Source organism: Anolis sagrei, chromosome 1 (assembly GCF_037176765.1).
Source record: "Anolis sagrei isolate rAnoSag1 chromosome 1, rAnoSag1.mat, whole genome shotgun sequence".
Classification (NCBI taxonomy): domain Eukaryota; kingdom Metazoa; phylum Chordata; class Lepidosauria; order Squamata; family Dactyloidae; genus Anolis; species Anolis sagrei.
Window position 1 is genome coordinate 40117282 of NC_090021.1, and position 24831 is coordinate 40142112.

General features: G+C 43.1%; 1 protein-coding gene across 2 annotated transcripts in view; it reads right to left on the reverse strand.

The window, feature by feature from the left end:
• ITPKB (inositol-trisphosphate 3-kinase B) overlaps window positions 1–21199 on the reverse strand; it is a 111993-nt gene extending 90794 nt beyond the window's left edge. The window contains exons 1-2 of one of the 2 annotated variants that reach the window (XM_060778841.2): window positions 20885–21199; window positions 5849–8453 (exon numbers count right to left, since the gene is read on the reverse strand). In XM_060778841.2, coding sequence (XP_060634824.2) covers window positions 5849–8311 — 2463 coding nt within the window. In that variant the 5' untranslated portion in view covers window positions 8312–8453; window positions 20885–21199. Of the gene's footprint in view, window positions 1–5848; window positions 8518–20884 lie in introns of those variants that run through there. The other variant, XM_067463954.1, reaches the window with a different exon arrangement.
• Between the last annotated feature and the right edge of the window lie 3632 nt (window positions 21200–24831).

Here is a 24831-nt window from a genome sequence, read left to right on the forward strand (position 1 = left end):
CTCACATTTGCATGTTTTCAAACTGCTAGATTTATTTTATTTATTTCTTATATTTTTACCTTGTCCTTCTCACCCCCAAGGGGGGACTCAGGCCGGCCTTACAAAAGCATCATAGGATGCCAACATCATAAAAACAATCAACAATCAGCAATACATTAAAATATTAAAACAGTAATTAAACAATTTATTACAATCACGCCTGTTAAAATCAGAATCCAAAATCCAGAGTCCAAGATCCAGTCCGGGTCAATTCATTGCCTTAAAACTTCTTTTACTTGCTGTTATTACTGGTCAAATGCTTGGTCCCATAGTCAGGTCTTAAGTTTCCTTCTAAAAGACAGGAGGGAGGTGGCCAATCTGATATCCCTGAGGAGAGAGTTCCGCAGACGGGGGGCCACTGCAGAGAAGGCCCTGTCCCTCGTCCCCAGCAGTCGCGTTTGCGATGACAGTGGGATTGAGAGCAGGGCCTCTCCAGATGATCTTAAATTTCGTGATGGTTCGTAACAGGAGATACGTTCGGACAGGTAGTCTGGCAGACGCTGGGCCTAACAGCAGGAGATCACCCTGCTCCCTGGATTCAAACCACCAACCTTTCAGTCAGCAAGTTCAGCAGCTCAGCGGTTTAACCCGCTGCGCCACCAGGGGCTCCCTAAAGATCAAATATAGAACCTGCTTTTAGGTGTGTTCAAATAAAAAGTTGGCCAAGTCCCCATTTTAGAGAAAATGAGAGATCATAGCATTGTCAAGTTGGAAAATACCACAAGAGCCATCCTGTCCAACTATCTGACGTGCAGGAATACACAATCAAAGCACTCCCGACAGATGTACAAGACCACGGATGAAATATATGTCTATGGCACAAAGTTAATGCATGTATTTATACACATTTCAAGAACCCTACTTTCAGGAAAATCTCAATATTACCTTGAATTAGGAATAACAAATAACAGATTCATCTGCAGTATACACACACACACACAGTGCCAGAGGGAGTCAAAGGCAAACCTCCCTTGAATAAATATTGTCAAGAATACCCCAGATAGGTTTGCCTCAGAGCCATCATCGTAACTCAGAAATAACTTTTAAGGCACAAAACAATAAACACAACATGTGTCAAAACAATTATTTTCTTCCCTTTAGATACACTAAAAATAAAATTGTGCAAAACCTTTTCGGACAACCACAAACATTGTACAGTTGCTGCCAACTCAGGCAGAGTGTGCCTGGCACTTCTTCTGGCTTGTTATTTGAGAGTAAGAGCGTAAAGCATTCTCAATTAGTAACAGCTGAAGGGTCTCAGCAATGAAAGGGAACTGTGTGGTGAGCTGGCAAGTTTTCCTTCTCTAAGATGACACATAAGAGGATCTCTTCCCATTCGGCTAAGACAAGTTTGAACAGCTGAAACTCACTCTGCTCTGAATTCACACAACTATTTAGTCCTGCTGCGATATGACTTTCTGCCCTTTATCTTAAGTTGGATATCCATGTGGAATTTAATTGTGTGGAGTGGAGCCACCTGTTCTGGATCACAGACCCACAGGAATTTGGAAACTATCACCGGGAATGCAAACAATACCTTTCTTCCACATCTGCATTTGCAGGCAACAACTGCACGCAGAACAGTTCTTCAACTGAACAGAAGATCCTGTATAAGACTGAAAATGGGTGGTGTCTTTTTCCCCTTTTAGTATAACTGCCTTCCAACATTTTAAACCAGATTTTAATTTACAAGAATTATTTTTTTCCATTTCAGGAGCGACTTGCGATACTGTAAGTCACTTCTGATGTGAGAGAATTGGCTGTCTGCAAGGACGTTGCTCAGGGGATGCCCGGATGTTTTTTTTTAATGGGTTGTTGTAGGTTATATTGGGCTATATGGCCATGAGCATTCTCTCCTGACGTTTCACCTACATTTTTAATGTTTTACCATCCTTGTGGGAGGCTTTTCTTATGTCCCCGCATGGGGAGCTGGAGCTGACAGAAGGAGCTCATCTGCGCTCTCCTCAGATTCGAACCTCCAACATGTCGGTCTTCAGTCCTGCCGGCAAAATGGTTTAACCCATTTTATTTAAGCAAGGCCACCTTTCAACTTATGGCAACCCCTTGAATTTCACAGGGTTTTCTTAAACAAGGAATATATCCTGCAACTTTTTTTTCAGAAGCAACTTAAGAAACTGCAAGTTGCTTCTGGTGTGAGAGAATCGTCCCTCTGCAAGGACGTTGCCCAGGGGATGCCTGGATGTTTTACCATCCTGTGAGGGACTTCTTTCATGTCCCTGCATGGGAAGCTAGAGCTGACAGATGGGAGCTCACTCCATCTTGCAAATTCGAACCTTCGGATCAGCAGTTCAGCTGGCACAAGGGTTTAACCCATTGTGCCACTGTGGCTCTAGCCTGCAACTAGCCAAGCACTTACCAGGGCTGAGCCTGCTTAGCTTAGAAACTCGTGCCTTTAGAATATTTATTTCTTATAGTTTCTTAACATGTAAAAAATGACCATTATTAAATAAAATTAGGCTTTATATATTTAAGAAGTCTGGAAGGAATTCTGTAATTTCTGACATTCATCATTACTGGTGACACAACATCGTGCTCAGTGTTTATAACTCTTGATTGTAAACAGGAATCGGTTCCGGGCCTCATTGGCAATGCGGCACAAGACGTACCATTTTGTATAACACCAGGATCACCTACAAATCCCAAAAAGATCCATGATGAACTCCTCAAATTCTCTAATATCCGGAAGTTTCCAAACACTTACAAATGGCAGAGACATTTGTTTACCTGACGTTTCACCGACAGTCACTATTTTGTATGGACTTGTCTAGAAATTTACAGTTGAATTCATTTAATTTTTTTTCAGTGCTGTGTACACAAATAGGATTTAGTTCCTAAAATTTATTACAGCTTTAGTCTTCAAACAGAAAACTTGCTTGCACATGTATAGAAGAGCCAAATAGTGATGTTTCTTGTCTCTCTAAGCAGACAAAATCAGCGTTGGAAGAGCAGACAAAATCAGCGTTGGGCCATCCAGTCAGCCCCCTGCCAAGAAGCAGGAAAATTGCAATCAAAGTATGCCCAACAGATGGCCATGCAGCCTCTGTTTAAAAGCCTCCAAAGAAGGAGCCTCCACCACACTCTGGGGCAGAGAGTTCCACTGCTAAACAGCTCTCACGGTTAGGAAGTTCTTCCTAATGTTCAGGTGGAACCCCTTTTCCTGTAGTTTGAAGCCATTGTTTTGCGTCCTACTCTCCAAGGAGCAGAAAATGAGCTTGCTCCCTCCTCCCTATGACTTCCCCTCACATATTTATACATGACGATCAGATAGAATTCTTAAATTCATGAGGGCTTCTTGACCAAAAACTTTGATATATTGTTCTGGATTGAATTAAGGCTTTAATTAATTGGAAACTACGAAGATTTCAGTGTTACAGCAATCAGTTAGTATGCACACTTCTTCAAGGAAATGGGGATTAAAATGACTACCAGGAAACTGGGACTAAATCAATGGTATTAAATTGATCTTATTTCAAAAAATCATAGAGTTGGAAGAGACCACAAGGGCCATCCATTCCAAGTCCCTGCCAAAAATGAACATACCATCATAGGGCTTGGTTTCCAAACCTTGAGGTCACCCTTCTCTGGACCTATCTCTCTTCATTTGCGGTGCCCAGAACTGGGCACAGTATTCCAGATGAGGTCTGATTAAAGTGGAATACAGTGGTACTATGACTTCCCTCCATTTCTTGACAGTTTAGACCAGTGGTTCTCAACCTGTGGGTCCCCAGGTGCTTTGGCCTACAACTCCCAGAAATCCCAGCTGTTAGGATTTCTGGGAGTTGAAGGCCAAAACATCTGGGAACTCATAGGTTGAGAACCACTGGTTTAGACATTTCATTGGTTTAGGCCATCCTCAAGTTACAAACAAGATAAGTTCTGTAGGTTTGTTCTCAAGTTGAATTTGCTTACAAATCGGAATAGGTACATTAAATGTAACTCCAAAGGTTATAGTTATACATAACTATAACTTTTGGATAGCATAAGGAAAAGTTAACACCCCTGTGGTGTTTGTTTTACTGTCTGTGCCCCTGTTCAGAAGATTTCGCCTCACTTTCTGTTCCTGTGATAATTGGATTTTGAAAACATTGGCTTGTTGTGGAAACAAGAATTGGTGAGAAAGCATCAGTGGAGACACCTTTTCCTCCTGATAACTCATCCAGGAGTGAAATAATAATGATGATGATGATGATGATGATGATGATAATAATAATAATAATAATAGCAGAATCAAAGAGAAACAACTGGAAAAGCTTACACAATATAAGGATTTAAAGATTGAACTGCAAAGACTCTGGCACAAGCCAGTCAAGGTGGTCCCAGTGGTGATCGGCACATTAGGTGCAGTGCCTAAAGACCTTGGCCTGCACTTAAACACAATCAGCGCTGACAAAATTACCCTCTGCCAGCTGCAAAAGGCCACCTTACTGGGATCTGCATGCATTATTCCCCAATACATCGCACAGTCCTACATGTTAATTCAATACAAAAACCAGCAGAGTGATCTTGTCTGCATGGACTCATTTTGTTGTGTTTACATCCAACTTTATCTCCCCAAAGGGGACTCAAAGCAGCTTCCCTTCCCTTCCAAGTGGTAAATTTTTCTCACTTCCTGTTGTTTCACCCCCGTTCTTAACAAGGAGTCATTTTTAAGTCAGGGACTGCCTGTACACACTTACTTGGGAGTACGTCCAACTGACTTCACTTGGAGTTACTTCCAAACTGACATCAATATGACTGTTTTGTAAGTCATCTCTATTTCTTCTGTACTCTCTTAAGACAGGTATGGGCAAACTTCGGCCCTTGAGGTGTTTTGGACTTCAACTCCCACAATTCCTAACAGCCTACCGGCTGTTAGGAATTGTGGGAGTTGAAGTCCAAAACACCTCAAGGGCCGAAGTTTGCCCATGCCTGCTCTAAGAGTATGATGTTCTCTAAAGATGCCATTATTTTTATCAGTGAGTCACAGGGCAAGAAGCCAAGATGGGCAGATGGTCCATTTCACAGTCATCCCTCAATGAACCTTCAAAGAATCCCCATTGTGAGCTTATGTTACAACTCTGCTCTCCAACTTTAATATATCTGGGTCTTTCCCATCACCATGAACATTTCTAGTACATCATGGCCATACAGACATACCTGGGCCTGACTACTTAAGAGTCAAAATACAGATAAATAACCTTTAGCTGTTAACAAAATAAAGCTCTGCAGGACAAGCCAGCCACAGGAAAAGTTAAGGGATTATGAAGTGAAAAGCTATGCAGAGAAAAAATAAAAGGGGGAGGAAGCTATTGCTATTGCTTGCCAAATTAAATAAATCTATTGGAAGGCATTTTTGTGCCCAAAAAATGTGAAGAGGGTAGGCAGGGAAGTGCCAACTGCCTGTGAAAGTAGCGGCATGTTTAGCTTGGAGAAGGGAAGGTTGAGAGGGCACTTGCTAGCCGTGTTCAAATATGTGAAGGATGTCATATTGAGAAAGGCTTGTTTTCTGCTGCTCCAGAAACTAAGCAATGGAACAATGGATTCAAACTACAGGAAAAGAGATTCAATCTTAGTATTAGGGCAAACTTCCTGATGGTAAGAATTGTTCGACAGCAGAATATGCTGCCTGGGAACGTGGTGGAGTCTCCTTCTCTTTTTAAAACAGAGGCAGGGTGGTCATCTCTTGGGAGAGCTTTGATTGTGCATTCCTGTATGGAAGAATGGGGTTGGACTGGATCTCCCTTCTGCTCATGATTCTATGGCAACTCTTCCTGTTCTTGGCTTAGACTTACATTAGCTTAAGACTTACCACTCTGGGTTTCTCCAAGGTCTGTAGGAAGGCTGGATTCTGATCCAAGGAGCGCTCCGGGTCACTCGAGATGTCTTCCTCTGATTCTTCCCAGGAAGAGGAGAAGCCAGTCGAGGAAGCCGAGGAAGATGACAGTTTCCTACCAGCGTTAGTCCTTTGAGGGGCTCCTCCAGTCTCTTCCTCCTCCTGAGCACCCAAATCAGTCACAATGACAGCAGGGATACTGCCACTGCCACCTCCGCAGCATTTCTCCCCTTCCAACTGAAGGTCCCCCTGTTCCTCCACTCCTGCCAACATCCTGAGTGGGTCTCCAGGGCTGGCTTCGTTGGCTTCAGCCATGAGGAGTTCAGTGCCCTGCTCAGGCGGTGCCGTCTCCTGCTGCTGCTTCTTCACCAACACAAGCGGGCAGCTGGTGCCCTCAGTCCTGGAGAGGCAAGACAGGCCTCCAAGGGGCTCCTCAGCAGCACTGGAGCCCTGCCCTCTGCCAAAGCCGCGCCTCCCTTCTTCGCCACCCAAGCAGCTCAAAGGTTTGCACGACCCTCTTGGGAGACGTGCTGCCTCCTCCTCACTTGCCTGGATCCCAGTGCCAAGCCTCAACGCAGACACAGTCTGAGTCCCCAGGACCCTCTGGGCTCCTTCTTGCTCTGCAGGCCTTCCTGCCTCACCTTCCCCTGCCTGGATCCTGGTGCCGATGCCCAGGATCCTCTGGACACTCTCCAACTCTTTGAACTCTGCCAAAGACTCCACTTCATCTTTACCTGCCTGGATCCCAGTGCTGAACTTCAATGTAGGTGCTATGTGTGACCCCTGGGCACTGTTGGGCTCTGTATACTCCCCAGGAGACCTTGCTTCACCTTCTGCTGCCTGGTCCTTGGTGCTGACCTTCACCACTGGCACTGCCTGAGCAACTTGGATCCTCGGGGCTCCCTCCTGCTCTCTGAACCCCCTTGACAACCTAATTTGGCCTTCACTTCCCTGGTCCCCAGTGCTGACCCTTACTGCAGGTGCTACATGGATCCTCTGGGCTCCCTCCAGCTCTCTGGATTCCTTTGACAACCTCATCTTGCCTTCACCTCCTTGGTCCCCAGTGCTGAAACCAGCAGGTGCAACATGGATCCTCTGGGCTCCCTCCAGTTCCCTGGGCTGCCCTGAAGATCTCACCTTGTCTTCCCCTGCCTGGATCCCAGTGTCAACCCTTGAGGCAGGTGCTCTCTGGGCTTCCTGGACCATCTGGGTTCCCCTTCGCTCTCCTGGAGACCTCACTTCACCTTCACCTGCCTGGTCCCTGGTACTGATCCTAATTGCTGTTGAGGAAGATGACAGTTTCCTACCAGTGTCGATCCTCAACCCAGGCACTCTCTGGGCCTCCTGGACCATCTGGGCTCCCTGTTGCTCTCCTGGAGACCTCACGTCACCTCTCTGGTCCCCGGTATTGATCCTTATCGCTGGTGAGGAAGATGACAGTTTCCTACCAGTGTCGACCCTCAACGCAGGTGCTCTCTGGGCCTCCTGGACCATCTGGGCTCCCTGTTGCTCTCCTGGAGACCTCACCTCACCTTCACCTGAACTGATCCTCACAACCGGTGATGTTTGAGCCCCACAGATCCTCTGGGCACCCTCTAACGTCCTGGACCCCCCTGGAGACCTTGCTTCGCCTTCCCCTGCCTGGATTTTGGTGACATGCCCCGCATCTGCTGCTGCCGGAGACCCTTGGATCTTCCGGACTCCCTCTCGCTCTCCTGGAGACTTTGATTCCACTTTGATGATGCCGACCCTCAAGACTGACACCGCCTGGACCCTCTGGGCGCCCTCCAGCAATCTGGACCCTCCTTGTCCTTCGCCTGGCTGGTCCCCAGCGCAGACCCTCAAGGCAGGGGCTATGTGGGGCCCCAGGTCTTTCCTGCCCTTCCCCAGCTGCGCCTCTTGGGGGTCCCCGTTGGCCGTACTCTCCGCCTCCTCCTTGGGGTCTGGGGGGCTTGGTGTGTCCCCTCTCCTCCTCCTCCTCTCGGGGCGGGGGCTCTTGAGCAGGAAGGGCGAGCTCTGCGCCTGGATGTGCGCCTCGAAGAGCCCCACTTTCTGCGTGACCTGCACGTGCTGCAGCTCCCTCGGCACGGAAGGGGAGGGCAGGCTGCGGGGGGCGCCTGGGGAAGGGGAGCGGCTATGGGGGCCGGCCCAGCGGGGGCTGCTCAGGCGTCGGGGAGGCGAGGGCTTCTCTCCTTCCTCCTCCTCCTCCTCGGCAGGCACCGGGGGAAAGAGGAAGGCCGAGGGGGAGACGGTGCTGCCGCTCCCGCTGCTGCTGCTGCTGCTGAAGGCGGAGAGCGGGGAGTAGGCGCTTCTCCCCTCGCTGCCGGGCCCTCCCGCCACTACTGCCGCCGCTGCCTTCTTGCTGCGCCCCTCCTCCTCCTCTTCCTCGCCGCTCTTCATGATCACCAAAGTGTTGAGAGCGTAGCAGGACACGGCCATAGTCGAGGGGCGCAGGCTCCGCTCCGTCCTCGCTTCCCTCCCCGCCTTCTTCCTCCTCCTTCTCTGCGATCAGCTCCGGCCGGGCATCGCCCGCTAACAGAGAGGCGCACCAAGGCCCTCCGTCCCGATGCTCCATAAAACACTGCGGAGAGAAGAAGAGTGCAAGAGAGGGAGGCCAGAGTCAGCGCGGGAAAAAAGAGAGAGAGAAAAACAAGAGACCGAGCCGGACGCGCCGATTGGCAGAGGAGGCGGAGCCGCCGGCCAATGGCAACGAGGCTAATTCTAAAAGGGGCGTGGCCAGAGTGCAGGCATGGGCAAACTTGGGCCCTCTAGGGGTTTTGGACTTCAACTCCCACCATTCGGAGTTGAAGTCCAAAACCCCTAGAGGGCCCAAGTTTGCCCATGCCTGGACTACACTTATAGTTTCAAACTGCATTATATGTTCAGTGTAGACTCATATAGTACAATTCTAATATATTATATGGTCTACACTGGCCATATAGTTTCAAACTGCAGTATATATTCAGTGTGGATTCATATAATATACTTAAATGCGTGGATTCATATAATATAGTTCAAACTGCATTATATATTCAGTGTAGACTCGTATCATACAATTCTAATATATGGTCTACACCAGTGGTTCTCCACCTTCCTAATGCCGTGACCCTTTAATACAGTTCCTTATGTTGTGATGACCCCCAACCATAACATTATTTTCATTGCTACTTCACAACTATAATTTTGCTCCTGTTATGAATCATCTTGTAAATATCCGGTATGCAGGATGTATTTTCATTCATTTGGCACAAATACTCAATACGCCCAAATTTGAATACTGGTGGGATTGAGGGGAAGATTGATTTTGTCATTTGAGAGTTGTAGTTGCTGGGATTTATAGTTCACTTACAATATCAAAGAGCATTCTGAACTCCACCAATGATGGAATTGAACCAAACTTTGGACACAGAGCTCCCATGACCAACAGAAAATACTAGAAGTATTTGGTGGGCATTGATCTTGGGTTTGGAGTTGTAGTTTACCCATCTCCAGAGAACGCCGATGCATCTGGACCAAGCTTGGCATGAATACTCAATATATCCAAATGTGGACACTGGTGTGGTTTGGGGACGATAGACCTTGACATTTGGGAGTTGTAGTGGCTGGGATTTATAGTTCACCTATAATCATTGAACTCCACCAATGATAGAATTGGGCAAAACTTCCCACACAGAACCCCCACGACCAACAGAAAATACTGTGTTTTCTAATTGTCTTTGGTGACCCCTCTGACACCCCCTCGTGACCCCCCCCAGGGGTCCCGACCCCCAGGTTGAGAAACACTGGTCTACACTGTCCATATAGTTTCAAACTGCATTATATATTCAGTGTAGGTTCATATAATATAGTTCAATGCATTATATGATCTACACTACACTAACCATATAATCTCAAACTGCATTATATGTTCAGTGTAGACTCATATAGTACAATTCTAATATATTATATGGTCAACACTGGCCATATAGTTTCAAACTGCAGTGTGGATTCATATAATATAGTTCAATGCATGGATTCATATAATATAGTTCAAACTGCATTATATATTCAGTGTAGATTCATATAATACAATTCTAATATATGGTCTACACTGACTATATAGTTTCAAACTGCATTATATGTTCAGTGTGGATTCATATAATACAATTCTAATATATTATATGGTCTACACTGGCCATATAGTTTCAAACTGCATTATATATTTAGTGTAGATTCATATCATATAGTTCAATGCATCATATTTTATTTATTTACACTATTTGTATACCGCTTTTCTCACCCCAAGAGGGACTCAGGTCTACACTACCTCCCAACCAAGCATGAGGACTGATTGTTTCACCTGGACATGGAGGAAATATTTATATAATGTCTTTTCAGTACTCTATGGATTAAACAAAGAAAATTATCTTCAAAGAAATGAAAAAAAACACCCTCATTTTAGTGTGGATTAACACTGTTCATGCATTAAATAATTTACTTTTTGTTTTAAAAAAATGGTCTACACTACACTAACCATATAATTTCAAACTGCATTATATATTTAGTGTATCATACAGTTCAATGCATTATATGGCCTACACTGACCATATAGTTTCAAACTGCATTATATATTCAGTGTAGATTCATATCATATAGTTCAATGCATTATATGGTCTACACTGACCATATAGTTTCAAACTGCATTATATATGTTCAGTGTAGATTCATATAATAGGATATTAATATATGGCCTACACTGACCGTATAGTTTCAAACTACATTATATGTTCAGTTTAGCTTCACATAATACAATATTAATATATTATGTGGTCTCCACTAACCATATAGTTTCAAACTGGTTCACACTGACCATATTACAACAGTTTCAAGCCACATTATATAGCAGTGTCGCTGGGGTCTGAGGGTCCATTATACACTGTAGAATTAATTGCACTTTAATGCACCATTTCAAGTCTCCTGGCTTAGTGTTGTGTGGTTGTGTTAGTTGTAGCTATTGATTTATATCCTGCTTTTTTCTCTTAAAGAGAATAAAAGCACTGAACAGCTGTAAAAACAATGCCATAAACAATTAACAGTCTTTCAAAGACTAAACATTAAAGTGAATTAACCTTAGAACTAGCTAAAGTTAATAATTACAACTATTGAAAGTATGAAAACCAATTTAAAATATATCGTTTTGATGAGACACTAGTCATACTTTTGGGCAGAGAAGGCTGAAGACGTTGCAAAACTATAACTCCCATGATCCTATAGCACTGAGGCAGGGAAGTTAAAGGCAGAGAAGGGGGAAAGACCTTGCAAATGACTCCACAGCATTGAGCCATGGCAGTTAAAGTGGTGTGAAACTGAATTAACTCTACAGTGCAGATGCACCTAATGACTGAAGGAACTGTAAAGCCCAAGTGCGCTGCATTTACACACTGAATGCCAGAGGCTACTCTTTCCCTGCAGTGACTTAACCCATAATCACAACAAGCAGCACTTACACTGCATTCCACAGATAACTTAAGATAATCATGTTGAATCTCATAAAAGCCAAGGACGGGAAACGAATGTGTGGCCACCAATGTTGTCGAGTTACAACTTCCAAGCAGACGCAGTACTGGGAAGTGCAATTCAGCTATATCTGGGAAGCCTCACAAAGACTATCCCTTTTACTCCCCATCCCCAATAACCTTCAATGAGCAATTGTGTCATTTCTTTCCAGCTTCCCATCACAATATTTAAATAATATTCAGTTCCATAATATTTAGGTTACATTAAGCAATAATGACACTGGTTCAGAGCTTGTAAACATGAGTATTACTTACTCCGATTTTGAAAACAAAAATGTGAGAAATGTGATGGGGAGGTAAAAGGGGCTCATGTAAACATGCCGGCAATACAATCAGGAAGGCATCCATGGACAACAGACTCCTTGGCATGGAAAATGGAACAAGAGGACCTCCCCATGGCCAGAGATGAGCACAGCCTCCAAACACCAGAGATAAAAAAGGGGAAGCCTTTATCGCTGTCAGCCCCAGGTTCTGCCAACCTAGCAGTTCGAAAACATGCAAATGTTGGTAGATCAATAGGTACCGCTCCCGTGGGAAGGTAATGGTGCTCCATGCAGTCATGCTGGCCACATGACCTTGGAGGTGTCTACGGACAACTCCGGCTCTTCGGCTTAGAAATGGAGATAAGCACCAACCCCCAGACACGGATACGACTGGACTTAAAGACTTTACTTTAATTGCCATAAGCCAGTGCTATGGAATCCTAGAAGTTGTAGTTTGGTGAGGCAAAAGGCTATAACACTGCACCATGGCACTTATGTCCCAAATGTCTTTATACATAATTATTTAAACATTAAATATAATTAAAAATTATATTTAATGTTTAAATATTTAATATTTCATATTTTAAATAGTAAAATATTTAATATTTCTAAAGTTCCGTATTTAGTATTTGAAATATATTAATATTTCATATTTTTATATTTTTAGACTTTCAGATATACAACTTGTAAAGAATACTCTGAAAAATTGTAATGCATATTTTGTAAGTAAAGGTATTTTAAGTGGATTCTGGGGTTTGCAGTTTATGGAGGAGGCTTTACGATCCTCACTAAACTACAAACCCCAGAATTCTGCAGGAGACAGGATTCTGCAGGATTTTAAGTGGATTTTTTCTCTAGAGAGATAAAGTGGTAGCTACAATTTCACATTTCCCCTATGTATAATCCCTTATGGGGCACCCTATAGTGTTGAACTGCATTAATTCAACACTATAGGTGAAGAAAACAACAAAAAATAGCAACAGGAGATAACAACATGGTATGTTGAAAGTTGCTATGGTTTAGTGGTTTCAGTGTCGGATTAGGTCTCCGAGACAAAAGTTCAAAAATCGCTGCTCGGCCATGGAAACCCACTGAGTAACTTTGTGCAAGTTCCAATTTTGAGGAACGCAATGGCAAATAAATAATAAATGCCAGGAAAATCCTGGGACAAAGTGGCTATAAATCAAGGTTTACTTGAAAGCACAGAGTAACAACAGTGCGGCATAGCAGCATCACCTGGGCAAGGACCTGAGAAGTTATAGGAAGGATTACTGGGAGACTCGCCAATTCAGTGGAGCACTAACGCTCAAATGCTCAATAAGGGTCCTTCCAGACAGGCCCTATATCCCAGGATCTGATCCCAGGTTTTCTGTTTATCTCAGATTATCTGGCAGTGTGGATCCAGATAATCCGGTTTAACGCAGAAAACCTGGAATCAGATCCTGGGATATAGGACCTGTCTGGAAGGGCCCTGAGGAAGTTGAGCTCCAGAGTATAGCTTTAAAGTTATTATTTTACACTTTATTTGTACACATTTTTAAATTTAAATCTCTGTCCAATGCAGACAGGTGGGGAACCTGTAACACTCCAGAAACTGCTAGTCTCCATCTCCCACCCACCGTCATCACTGGCAATAGCTAAAGGAAACTGAAGTCCAACAACATCCAAGAGTACATATTATGGACATCACCCAGTTGGTTTGTAGCTTTTTGAATCTGAATTGTTGGACAGTTTACTACAGAGCTTTCCAAACTGTGTGTTGCAACATGCTAGTGTGTTGTCTGCAGAGAGTGTGGGTGTGCCATGCGAATGTAACAAAAAATGACAAACATTTTGAAACTGTATGTTTTTAAAATACATAAATGAAATGCTTACATGAGATGTTGTGACTACATATATTTTGATCTTACAGTTTATGTATGTGTCAGTATCTCTTACAAGGTGTTGATTTAACTTCCAATTTGATAGTAATTTTTTTTCATGTCAGGAGTGACTTGAGGAATTGCAAGTCACTTCTGGTGTGAGAGAATTGGCCGTCTGCAAGGATGTTGCCCAGGGGATGCCCAGATGTTTTGATGTTTTACCATCCTTGTGGGAGGCTTCTCTCATGTCCCCGCATGGGAGCTGGAGCTAACAAAGGGAGCTCATCCATGCTCTCCCCGAATTCGAACTGCTGACCTGTCGGTCTTCAGTCCTGCCAGCACAAGGGTTTAACCCACTGCGCCACCCTAACCCTTTACCAGAATATACATGCTAAGGCATGCCCATGGGTATACTGTTGCTATTGCCTCTTCATCCGAGTGTAGAAAAGTCTATTTAGAGCCTTTATGTCTGATATGAATAGTCTCCCACAAATTACAATTATCAACGCCTTTTTATGGTGACCTTTGCGCAAGAAACTGTAAGCAATAACAAGTTTCTTGATAATTTATTATTGTTTGGAAATGTTTGCTGGACAGATTGCAGAAACCTGAGCAGAGTAACTTCATATATGAATCAGCTGTCTGAGGCTAAAATTGCATGTGTTTAGACAACATTGATAACTGTTACCCCTATTCCTGTAATCCTGTTCATGATCACCGAAAATGAAACAATGACCCCTTGCCACACTTCCTCTTCTACTCAAAATCAAAGTGATTGAAGAACAGGAAACAAGTCTAATTTTCTTTGCCTTTTCCGTAAACACTCGCGGGAGTGGAGTTTGTCAACACTGTGTAGTAAAGAAGAAAATACTGAGTGTTACGTGCGGTGTGACATTTTAAGTTTTTTGTGCACTGACATAATATAATGTCATTTAATAAAGGCAAGGGTTTCAGGAATCCCAGCCAATTTCCCCAGAAAATGTTTTTTAACCATGGCATTTCCCTATGCTAGCTTGCTAGTTTTTAGGGTTTTGAGAGAAGAGAGGGCTTTCTCAGTGACTACTCCCAAATTACTGATCTCCCTTGTCCTTTTGCCAGCAGACTAACATCTTTTTATTCAGACAGACTTTTGGCAACTCATTGGCTACAGAAAAAGATCCTTTATGGGGTTCTTTTCTCTGATGTATTTTAAAATTGATTTTAATTTTGTTCTCTCCATACATTTACTTAGGTGTGTTTTAATATTATAAGTCAATTTAGCTTTGGGTTGCTATTAGCTATTCAGACTATGAACTGCCTTGAGTCTCAGGTCCATATACACTCAGTTATTATAACGCTATTATTCCACTTTAGTTGCCATGGTGCCGAGATGGCACAATGAGTTGAATCTTTGTGCCAGCTGGACTGCTGATCTGAAGGTTGGGTTGCTGACCTGAAGGTTGACGGTTCTATTCCGTGAGACAGGGTGAGCTCCTATCTGTCAGCTCTATCTTACGGGGACATGAGAGAAGCCTCCCAGCAGGATGGTAACACATCTGGGTGTCCTCTGGGCAATGTCTCTGTAGAGTGCCAATTCTCTCACTCCAGAAGCAACTTGCAGTATCTTCTCAAGTCACTTCTGACATGATTTTAAAAAAGTTGCCATGTTCCTGAGAATGATAGTTTGTGGAAGCGCATTTACAGTTCAGAGCCAGAATACTCCAGCGTTTATCAAATTACAAACTATGAGATTCCATGGCATAAAACTATGGGAGTTATATTGATACTATAGCAGTGGAATTCTGTAGTGTGAATGGGCCAGTCTTGGGAGATAGGTGGAGCATACATGAAATAAGGAAACATTATTGTGACCCAACACTGTGATTCTAATCAAAATTGCCTCCTAATCTTGTGGCTGTTAACATTTTTAAAAGCAGTCTCCCCCCCTCCCGAGCTTCAAAAAGAAAGGAAACCATGGCTCTGGGACCAGGCTTTCGTCCAGTAGTCCAATGCAATAAGTGTAGTTGGAATATGTGCAAAAACGACTGGAATGGCTTTTTACTATGACTTCAGTTTGCATGGTTTTAATAATGGTTTTAATATTTATATTGCTTTTTAATGTATGTTTTTAATGTATATGTCCATTTTATTATATTTCTGTTGATATGGCATCAAATTGATGTCGATTGTAAGGCTGCTTTGAGTCCCCTTTGGGGTGAGAAGGGCAGGATATAAATACAGTAAATAAATAAAAACTAGGACACTCTGTTCATCACAAATCTTCCATTCGGTCCTGGGAATATCACTTCATGCAACTGAATTGCATTCTGCCTACAGAGACAGGGACCACAATAAATCTGCAAGTCTTTAATATGCCACATTCCTCTACATTGTTTTTGCTATGAGAAACTAATGAGTCTCTCTCTCTCCCTCTCTCTCTCTCTCTGGAATCTGCAATGATATGATGGTATTTTATGAAGCTCTCACTGCATTGCCTTAACTGTATCCCAGTAGGGCAAAGCTCATGTTGTTCCAGTATTTTTTAAACTAAAAGTGGCCTGTCTAAGATCACTGTAAGATCACAGAACGGACACTAAGTAAAACTATCTTTTGTAGCCATATTGTTTGGTGAGTACATGTAGTGCTTTGCTAACCCTAATGTGCGATCATTCCATCATCATGCATATTTGTATTAGTTTTTTTTAATTCATAGAATTATGCTTCTCTTCAGATCAAGGCTATACCTGTTAAGCCAGTTATTTCTTAGTATTGCTTTGTGTACATATGTATATGTTGATATCCCCCTCCTACTATCTGTTGTTTTCAAAACACAGTGAAACTGTATGCCTTGAGGCTAAGTTTGTAAATTATACAAAGTGTGCTAATATTCGCAGTGCCACATATATGCACACTTCTTACAGTTCTAAAATTTTAAAATGAATAGATCTACAATTATATTTATTTCTTCATTTTAATACTTTTCATATTTACAGGATTCAGTGGGACTCTCCATCCATCTGCATTTTTACGTATTTTCTAGAATTTCACTTTTTGTTACTGGCCTATATACCCTACAAACACCAAGTCCCGCTTGATCTTGGAAGCAGGGTCAGGCTCCAGTTACAACTTGGATGGGACACTGCCAAAGAAAAACAAAGTGCTGTCGGCTATATTTCAAAGGAAGAACCTGGAAAAATAACTCTGAATATTCCTCATCTTTAAAAACTTATGATGAAATTTATGGGGAAACTATACGTCAACAGGTGACTTGAAGGCGTACACACACACCTTATACAGCCACACAAAGCCTACTGAGTCCCCTTCCACACAGCTGAATAAAATCCCACATTATCTGCTTTGAACTGGAATATATGGCAGTGTGGATTCAGATAACCCTGTTCAAAGCAAATATTCTGGATTTTCTGTCTTGATAGTCTGAAATATATGATTGTGTGGAAGAGCCCTGAGGCTAGCAGGCAGGAGGCATGAGCTTCAGGATTCAGTTATGCGGTGCTAAGCAACTGCCTATGAATGATACTTCTTTAATTTTTATTTTAAAGCTGGGAGATTCTAGAACCAGTAATTTTTTAAAAATCAACTTTTCCAAGCACTCCTGAATGTCTCTTAAAAAGGGAATGGAACATATAGAAATGTGGAGGGAGGTAAGGTATGCTGAATATTTTGTAAACATACCAGCTATAGCTGTGTGTGTTTTATGTATGATTTAAAGCGGGCATGGTCAAATTTGGACCCTCTAGGTGTTTTGGATTCCTACTCCCACAATTCCTGACAGCCTCAGGCCCCTTCCTTTTCCCCCTCAGCCGCTTAAGCTGTCAGTGGTCCATTAGGGAAAACAGCACTACCGCTCCTAAGACCATTTTTAAAATATTGTTACTGGGTGTCCTTTGTCGTATTCAAATGAACATTTTCCCAGTTCATACAATCCTGAAATTTGGGTTGCCTTCAAAGTATGTTTTTTTTTTTCAAAAGAGGAAGCATTTTGTAGGTGCCAATACATTTACATGTACTACTATCCCAAGTCATTTTTATTATCCTGCTCATCACCCAAAATAAATGAATTAAACATAAGAGAAATCTCAGGAACTTTTTACCAAGGTTTAAGAAGATTGTTTTAAAAAAAGAACCACATCTGCTCCAGAAATGCAAAAGAGATAGAGAAATACATAAATTCGTATTTAAATTTTAGTTAGCTGTAACTTGCTAAAGTTAGGATGGTCCAAGTGATCGTGAGGATGTTACATATGAGTTTAAAAAGGGATAGTGAAGAACACTGATAGGCAGATCGGTTCATTTTAAATGTCAGAAAATTCTGTAGATATTGTGGACTGACAGAAAGACAAACACATGGAGCCTAGAGCAAAACAGGTCTGAAATCATTCTAGAAGCCAAGGTGACTAAAATGAGGCTGTTGTATTCCGGCCACATCATAAGAAGGAAAAAAAAATACTATAATGCTTAGGAAACCAATGGGTAATAGGAAAAGAGGAAGATCACATTCTGGATGGATAGATGCAATGAAAAAGCGCCTGCAAAACCTCTGCAGGGTTGTTAAGGACAGAGCTTGGGGTGCATCTGCAGTAGAAATAATATAGTTTGATACTGTGTTGTCAAAGGCATTCATGGCCAGAATCATTGGGTTGCTGTGACTTTTCCAGGCTGCCTGGTCATGTTCCAGAAGCATTCTCTCCTGACATTTCACCCACATCTATGGCAGGCATCCTCAAAGGTTGTGAAGACTCACAGCAACCTAGTTTGATACTGTTTTAACTGTGATCACTCATTGCAACAAAATCATACAAGTTATAGTTTTACAAGATCTTTAGCCTTCTCTGGCCAAGAGTGCTGCTGCCTCACTAAACTGCAACCCTCATGATTCCATAGCATTGAGCCATGGCAGTTACAGCTGTGTCGAACTGCAACATTTTCTCATGGTAGATGCACTCCTACAGTGCAACCTTCATAGGGTTGCCATATGTCAAACTCAACTTGAAGGGAGTTAACAAAAGTTGCAGAAGGCACTCCAACAGAATGGGAATCATGTGGGCCATGGATTCAATATTATGTCCCTCATTTATTTCCCCTAGCTATCTTAAACCCAGCCCTGGGTTTCAGTTTGGACACGACTGATGTTGCCTTTAAAATGCCTCTGTAAAAAGAAGAGCGGGAGGAAACGAGGAAGAGAATAAAGAAGAAGAAAGAAAAAGGAGGGAACCTCATAGAAGCTACCGGGAAGTCAAGAAATCTTAAATTTTATTATCACTTACCTTCCCGCCCCCCCCCCCCCCCCCCGCTTTTCTCAACTCCTCACATTTTTTCCTGTACACTCTTTCTCTTGTCCCCCCCCCCCTCCTTTTACTTGCTCACTTTTTCTTCCTCTTTACTTCATATCCCTATTCTATACTCTATATATCTTTTGGATGTTTTAATGTAACTTAATTTTAAAAACTGTTTCTCTAATAAAGATTTTTTTTAAAAAAAAAAAGCCTCTGTTTCTGTGCATGTGCAGAAATACTTGCTTGCTTGCCAATTTGTGCATATATGAATCCTTGCTTTAATCTAAAAGGGTCTCCACCACCCTGGATTCCTACCTCTCACTGCTAAAGGCAAGTGCCAGGGCAGATCCCTAGTCCTGGTGGCCAAGGGCTCCCACACACAAAGGCACACCCAACCAAACATATGTGGGGAACCCTCTCCTAGTCAAGGCTGGCCCACAATCTGTAACCAGGGAGCAGGTTGGCAAACGTTGTGGCTGTCGAGACCATGCTTGGCAAGACCTGTCGCCCTTCCTTTCTCATCTGCTTTAGGCTGCCACCTCCGCTCTAATGGAGGGTGTGTGTGTGCACATGAACATCTATACCTCTTAAACTGTGGATCCTGACCAAACTGGGATCCCTTAGCTCAGTGGTTCCTAACCTGTGGCCCATGGACCATCAGTGGTCTGCAAGAACTAAAATATGGTCACTACCTCTGAGGATGCTTGCCATAGATGCAGGCGAAACGTCAGGAGAGAATGCCTCTACAACATGGCCATATAGCCCGAAAAAACCTACAACAACCCAGTGATTCTGGCCATGAAAGCCTTCGACAATACATTAAAATATAGTCCACGGCCTCACCGTTACTACACCGTTGCAACAAGAGCAAAATACTCTTATAATGCTGAGGCTTATTAAATATGGTTTTTTTATGGGCAAGCATATGGCGATTACTGGATGACATATGTTCTGTATCAGAAACTTGAGCTGATGTGGTCTATCTGATGCAATTTTCTGAATCGGCACCCCAAATAACCAAACCAAATCTGAAGTTGACCAAATACTTCATACTGATTTGTAACTAATGTTGGAGAGTGGTCCATGGTCAAGCAGTCCTTGAGCAAAAAAAGGTTGGGAACCAATATCTTTGAGACTTTTGGTACTACAGTAGAGTCTAGCTTATCCAACATAAATGGGCTGGCAGAACATTGGATAAGTGAAATGGTTGGATACTAAGGAGGAATTTTTAAAAAGCCCTATTTAACATCAAATTACATTATGATTTTACAAATTAAGCACCAAAACATTGACAGAAAAAGCAGTTCAGTACACAGCAACGTTATGTAGTAAGGACTGTGTTTACGAATTTAGCACCAAAACATTGCAATGTACTGAAACATTTGTGGATCTGGGAGGGGGGGCAGACTGCACTGGATTATACAGAACCTTGGATGAGTGAAGGTTGGATAAGCAATGTCAGAGAAGTGATCCTTGGTCAAAGTGGTCCCTGGTCAAAGAAAAAGTTTGGGAACCACTGCGATAGCTCAAGAGATGGGGTCATGAAACATTTTGCAAGAGTCAAAGCTTTCTAAACGCCGCCCATGAACACAAACCTGTGCACAACAACTGTGCAGTGTTTACAGCGGACTCTGGAAAATGCTTTGGCTGTGGTCAACAAAAGGAAAATAAATCAGCCTGTTTAGCAAGCTTTGCAAATGCTGGTTTGATGATTCAGTATACCTATTTTATATATACCTGGAGTCAAATAAATTTTGTCTGGGGTGGGAAGGGGTTGTGTGTGGAAAGAGTTGAAAAAGCCCTGATCTCCACTGCAGGATGAATGTAATTTGAGTGAGCCCACTTTCACTGCCATGGCTCAAGGGTAGGGAAGTCTAAACTTGGAGACTGCTCTTTTGCCTCTTCTGTCCAAGGGAATTTGTGACTCCCCCCAAAGGCGGATCCCCTAACTTTGAGCCAGTGCAGTGAAGGAATAGATGCATCTGGGTTCAACCCTGGAAAGCATAGAAGAGAGGTAGACTGGGTGGAGAAAGAATGGGGAGACTTTGGCCTGCCTTACCTGCGCCAGAAGCAGCAGCAGACGCAGCGCCCAGTCAGTCACATCTCTCCAGGAACAAATGCGGCGCAAGACGCACAGAGGCCACTCCTGAAGGCTCCAGATCCAGGCTTTCCCAGGCGCCTGTTCCCCCTTCCACACACCCCTTTGGTCCACGAGCGACTTGTTGCCCCGTCCAGGCAGAGGGCTGTCCCTTTTGCTGGCAGGGCTGGTCTACTTTGAATGCTCCTTTTCCGCTGCTACGGCCTCCTCCTCCTCCTCTTGCCTGTGTTTGTTGAATGTGCGGGAGAAGGAGGAAGGAGGGAGGAGGGAGGGGGTCGGAAAGCAGGAAGGAAGTTGTGAGCCTGTCTGGGGTTGAACTCAGCGGAACAAGTTCCTTTTCTTTCTTTCTTTTTACTTTTTTCCCCCCTTGACTCTTTTCTAGAGCTTGGCAGGACCGATGGAGGGAAGGAAATACTAACCAAAGAAGAAGAAAAAAAGTTTCCATTGTTAACTTCAGCTCTCCCATCTTTGTGGGTTAAAGATACATCCTCCCCCTTTTTTCCACTCCTCCCGCAGCAACTATGTATTTAATGCAGCTCGAACTGCAGTCTATGGTCAGTGTAGAGCAGGCCTGGGCAAACTTGGGCCCTCCAAGTGTTTTGGACTTCAACTCCCATCATTCCTAACAGCCTTGAAGTCCAAAACACTTGGAGGGCCCAGGTTTGCCCTTGCCTGGTGTAGACTCATATATGTTCGATCTGCATTAAATGTCAGTGTAGATGGGGCTTGTGACACTTGCCCAAGGTTACCCACTGGGCTTTTAATGGCCAAGATTTGAACCCTGGTCTCCAGAGTCATAGGCTGCATCTACACTGCCACCTCACACAGTTTCAGAATGCAGGTTTGAATTGGATTACCTGAGTCTACACCGCCATATAATCCAGTTCAGTGCAATTAGTATGCATTCTGAAACTTCACTGTATGGCAGTGTAGATCCAGCCATAGTCCACTAGAATCATAGAGTTGGAAGAGACCTTGTGGGCCATCCACTCCAACCCCCTGCCAAGAAGCAGGAAAATCGCATTTAAAGCACTCCTGACAGATGGCCATCCGGCCTCTGTTTAAAAGCCTACAAAGAAGTAGCCTCCACCACACTCCAGGGCAGAGTTCCACTGCTGAACAGCTCTCACAGAGTTAGTAAGTTATTCCTAATGTTCAGATGGAATCTCCTTTCTTGTAGCTTGAAACCATTGTTCTGCATCCTAGTCTCCAGGGCAGCAGAAAACAAGCTTGCTCCCTCCTCCCTTTGACATCCTCTCACATACTTATTCATGGCTATCATGTCTCCTCTCAGCCTTCTCTTCTTCAGGCTAAACATGTCCAGCTCTTTAAGCCGCTCCTCATAGGGCTTGTTCTCCAGACCCTTGATCATTTTAGTCGCCCTCCTCTGGACACATTCCAGCTTGTCAACATCTTCCTTCAATTGCAGTGCCCAGAATTGGAAACAGTATTCCAGATGTGGTCTGACCAAGGCAGAATAGAGGGGTAGCATGACTTCTCTGGATCTAGACACTAGACTCCTGTTGACGCAACCCAAAATCCCATTGGCTTTTTTGCCACTGCCTGACATTGTTAGCTCATGTTTAACTTGTCCACAAAGACTCCAATATTTTTTTTCGCCCATACTGTTCTTGAGCTAGGGGTCCCCCATTCTGTATCTTTGCATTTCATTTTTTTTATTTATTTTTTCTGCCTAAGTGGAGTATCTTGCATTTGTCACTGTTGAACTTCATTTTGTTAGTTTTGGCCCATCTCTGTAATCACTACACCCCACTGATTCCAAGTACAGCTAAGTTTCTCCTTAACAATGCCTTAACTATAGTCAGAGCCAGGAGAGGGACCGAGAATTTTAATTATATCACACTAGAGAAAAAAATCCATTTAAAATCCAGTTTCTTCCTCCTGCAGAATTCTGGGGTTTGTAGTTTAGTGAGGCTCTTAAAGGCTCCTGCCTAAACTACAAACCCCAGAATTCTGCAGGAAGCAGAAACCGGATTTTAAGTGGATTTTTTTTCTAGTGTGATGAGGCCTATAACAGGATTTCTTTGAGGAAAGTAACTTTTATGTCATCACAAGAAAGGCAGGGAGATGATAAGGGAATAGAGCCATAGGGAGAAAGGGATAACAAATTTATTATTAATAGTAGTAGTAGTATATGACTTTCCTAAGACCAACTTTGGGGAAATGTCTTTCTTGGATCACAGGTTTACAGGGTGCTTGAGAAAAAATTGGTAACTTTACTAAACTCTAGAATGCAGAATGCAAGTTAGACTTTTAAGATAGCTAGCATACTTTATTATCCCTTCCCCGTTGTTCTTGTAATGGCATAAAAGTTACTTTCCTCAAAGAATTCCCATTATAATAAAAACAACTGGGAGGTGTTGGCCTAAGTTGGTCTTAGGAAAGTCACTTACTACTAATAACAATAATATTAATAATTTTTAAAATGTTTGTTACCCATCTCTCCCTGTGGCTCTTATATTCCTTGTCTTCCCTGTGGTTACATAAAAGTGGCTTTTCTCAAAGAGATGCCTTTATAATAAAATTAGAATTTAGAAATGAAAAGCAAGCTAAAAGCAGTGGATCCCAACCTTTGATTCTCCAGGTGTTTTGGACTTCAGCTCCCACAATTCCTAACAGCTGATAAGTCCGAAACAACTGGAGGACCAAAGATTGGGAACCACTGCACTAAAGTTACAAATAATCACCCCCTCAAAGTGGAAACAAATTATGCAAAATTAACTCCTGTAGTGCAGTGCCTGGTGCCCATTCTGGTTCGTGGTCAGACTTGGGGTGAGCAAGGGGCAAAATGTGTTTTTATTCAGAGAGAGAGAGAGAGAAGCATAAGGAGACATTCACACATGATGCAAGTAGGCACTCTGTGAGACATTTACTTTGGCAAGTGCTGGCTTCAACCCAATCCAAATGGACCTGCATCCATTGATGTTATAATGACATAAGTTGGGAAGGCAAAGTTTACCCTTTCTAGAAATGAATCTTGTGATACCTCCCCCCCCCCCCCCCCCCGGCACTACTACTGTCATTATTAGCAGCCTGCTGCAGAAAGAAGTGAGATTTCAGTCCCTTCCACACAGCTGAATAAAATCCCACATTTTCTGCTTTGAACTGGAATATATGGCAATCGTTATTATAATTGTGGCATCAAATTGTTGCCAATTGTGAACCGCTCCAAGTCGCCTCTGGGCTGAGAGGGACGGTATATAAATGTGGCAAATAAATAAATTGTGGACTCAGATAACCTAGTTCAAAGCAGATATTGTGGGATTTTCTGCCTTGACATTCTGGGTTATATGGCTGTGTGGAAGGGCCCTTCATCTACCACTTTATTGGCTCAACTGGAAGCAACTGCAGCTTGGGTGCTGCTCCTTCAAAAGGTTCTCCTCATAATCATCCCATTTAAACTACAGATAACTGAAAAAAACCTTGGAACTGAATTTTCTTGATTTTCCTCATTCCTTCTTATACATTTTATTTCTATTATTGCATCTTTTGCAATACACTAGGACTTTCAGCTGAGCAAACCTCAGAAAAGCTGCATTTGGACTACAGCTCCCAGAATTTCCCAACCTACATGGTTATTATTTATTATTAGAAGAAAGGAGCAAAAAGAGAGGCTGGGTGTAAGAGACCAAGTTTAAATGTAGAAATTGGATTTTTCTTTAATCTTTTTTTTTGTTCCGGAGGAACTAATGTGTAACCAGAGTTTGTAATTTTGGACTGTACTGGTCAGAATCCACTTGGTGGAGGATTCTAGGAACTGTGGTTCACATCAGTAAGCTTTCCAAGCTTTGAGTGTTATCATGTGCGGACCAGCTTCATATGCCTGATGCTCACCAAGTGGCCTTGGGTCCCTTCCACACAGCTGAATAAAATCCCACATTATCTGC